This window comes from Eimeria necatrix, genomic scaffold (genome assembly GCF_000499385.1).
Source record: "Eimeria necatrix Houghton genomic scaffold, Enh_scaff1282, whole genome shotgun sequence".
NCBI classification, from domain to species: domain Eukaryota; phylum Apicomplexa; class Conoidasida; order Eucoccidiorida; family Eimeriidae; genus Eimeria; species Eimeria necatrix.
The window spans coordinates 7,501-9,167 of record NW_013652040.1 but is presented as its reverse complement, the minus strand read 5'-3'; the positions used below and the strand labels follow the sequence as shown (position 1 = coordinate 9,167).

Below are 1,667 nucleotides of genomic sequence, written 5' to 3'. Positions count from 1 at the left end.
CGTCTCTTGCTGCTGCTGCTGCTGCTGCTGCTGCTGCTGCTGTTGCTGCTCTGCAAAGAAGCAGCAAGGAGAGACGCGGCCACTGCTCCCAGCAGCAGCAGCAGCAGCAGCGCAACAGAGAACCGCAGCAGCAGCAGCAGCAGCGCAGCAGCAACCCACAGCAGCGGCCTAACTAGAAGCCATTCGAGGCAAAGGGCCACCAGGCGCACCCTGCAAACACAAACCCTAAACCCTAAACCCTAAACCCTAAACCCTAAACCCTAAACCCTAACCAGTAGACCCCAAACCCTAAACCCTAAACCCTAAACCCTAAACCCTAGCTATAAACTGGAAACCCTAAGTCATGCGGAAGAAAGGCACTCCGTACTTCTCCAGCTTTAAGGCAGCTCCGGCTTTAGGGTTTAGGGTTTAGGGTTTAGGGTTTAGGGTTTAGGGTTTACGCGAAGCACAGAAGGCCCCAAAAGAGATTAAAGAGACACAATAAAGGCGCTTGCTTCGGTGTCCTCGACCGCCAGCTCCTTGGGTGCGTTTTGCTGCTGCTGCTGCTGCTGCTGCTGCTGCTGCTGCTGCTGCTGCTGCTGTCGCCGGCCCAGCCGTAGTACGGGGGCTCCCCCGGCAGCAGCAAAGCATCTGGATAGCCTGGGTCTCCAGCAGCAGCAGCAGCAGCAGCAGCTGCTGCTGCTGCTGCAGCGCGAGACTGCAGCAGCAGATCATCGTACCGACGCTGTCCGCCTGCTCCCCCGCCGCCCTGTACAAAAACCCTAAACCCTAAACCCTAAACCCTAAACCCTAAACCCTAAACCCTAATTGCTGGCAGCTCGTGACCAAACCCTCGCTGTTCCCCAGCGCCGCTGATGTCTGAGGGTTTAGGTTTCTTGGCTTCGCGGACAAAACCCTAAACCCTAAACCCTAAACCCTAAACCCTAGCGCACCGACAAAAAGGAGATTCCCAGCAGCAGCAGCAAACCGAGGGTGCCTGCCAGCAGCAGCAGCAAATGCTGCCTTTCCTTTCGCTGCTGCTGCACTTGCTGCTGCAGCAAATGGTTTTGAGCCTGCAGCAAACATATCAGTTCCCTATCAGACGCAGCAGCTGCGGTGCTGCTGCTGCTGCTGCTGCTGCTGCCGTAGTTGCGGCTGCTGCGGCGGTAGTGCATCTTCGGCAGCGCCCTTGCTTCTGCTGCTGCTGCTGCTGCTGCTGCTGCTGCTGCTGCTGCCGGTTCATTGCTACTTCTGAAGCTTATCCCTCTATGAGCAGCAGCGGCTTGCAGCAGAGAGACTCCGCTGCTGCTGCTGCTGCTGCTGTTGCTGCTGCTGCTGCTGCTGCTGTATCTGGTAGGGGCTGCAGACCTGCAGCAATACAGCAGCGAATTTTCGTTCCTGGGGCGAGTGCTGCTGCTGGCAGTGTCGCAGCTGCTGCTAACTTCTGCTGCTGCTGCTGCTGCTGCTGCTGCTGCTGCTGCTGGCGGCAAGAAGCCCTTGAGAGTGCTGTCAGTTTGGCCTCGCAGGTCCCAGCAGGCGTTGCTGCTGCTGCTGCTGCTGCTGCTGTTGCTGCTGTTGCTGTTGCTGTTGTTCCCGCACCTGCTTCCATTTCTGCTGCTGCTGCTAGTGCTGCTGCTGCTGCTGCTGCTGCTGCTGCTGCTCGGGTACAGGCGGCGCGTTGAAGGGGA

The 1,667-nt window shown here is 58.2% G+C and overlaps 1 protein-coding gene across 1 annotated transcript in view; it reads right to left on the bottom strand.

The window, feature by feature from the left end:
- Positions 1–168: 168 nt before the first annotated feature.
- ENH_00009480 (hypothetical protein, conserved) overlaps positions 169–1,667 on the bottom strand; it is a gene marked incomplete at both ends in the record, with an annotated part of 2,579 nt that continues 1,080 nt past the window's right edge. Inside the window, 2 exons of the mRNA XM_013578744.1 lie at positions 169–210; positions 933–1,347. Of these exons, the coding sequence (XP_013434198.1) occupies positions 169–210; positions 933–1,347 (457 nt within the window). The remainder of the gene's footprint in view (positions 211–932; positions 1,348–1,667) is intronic.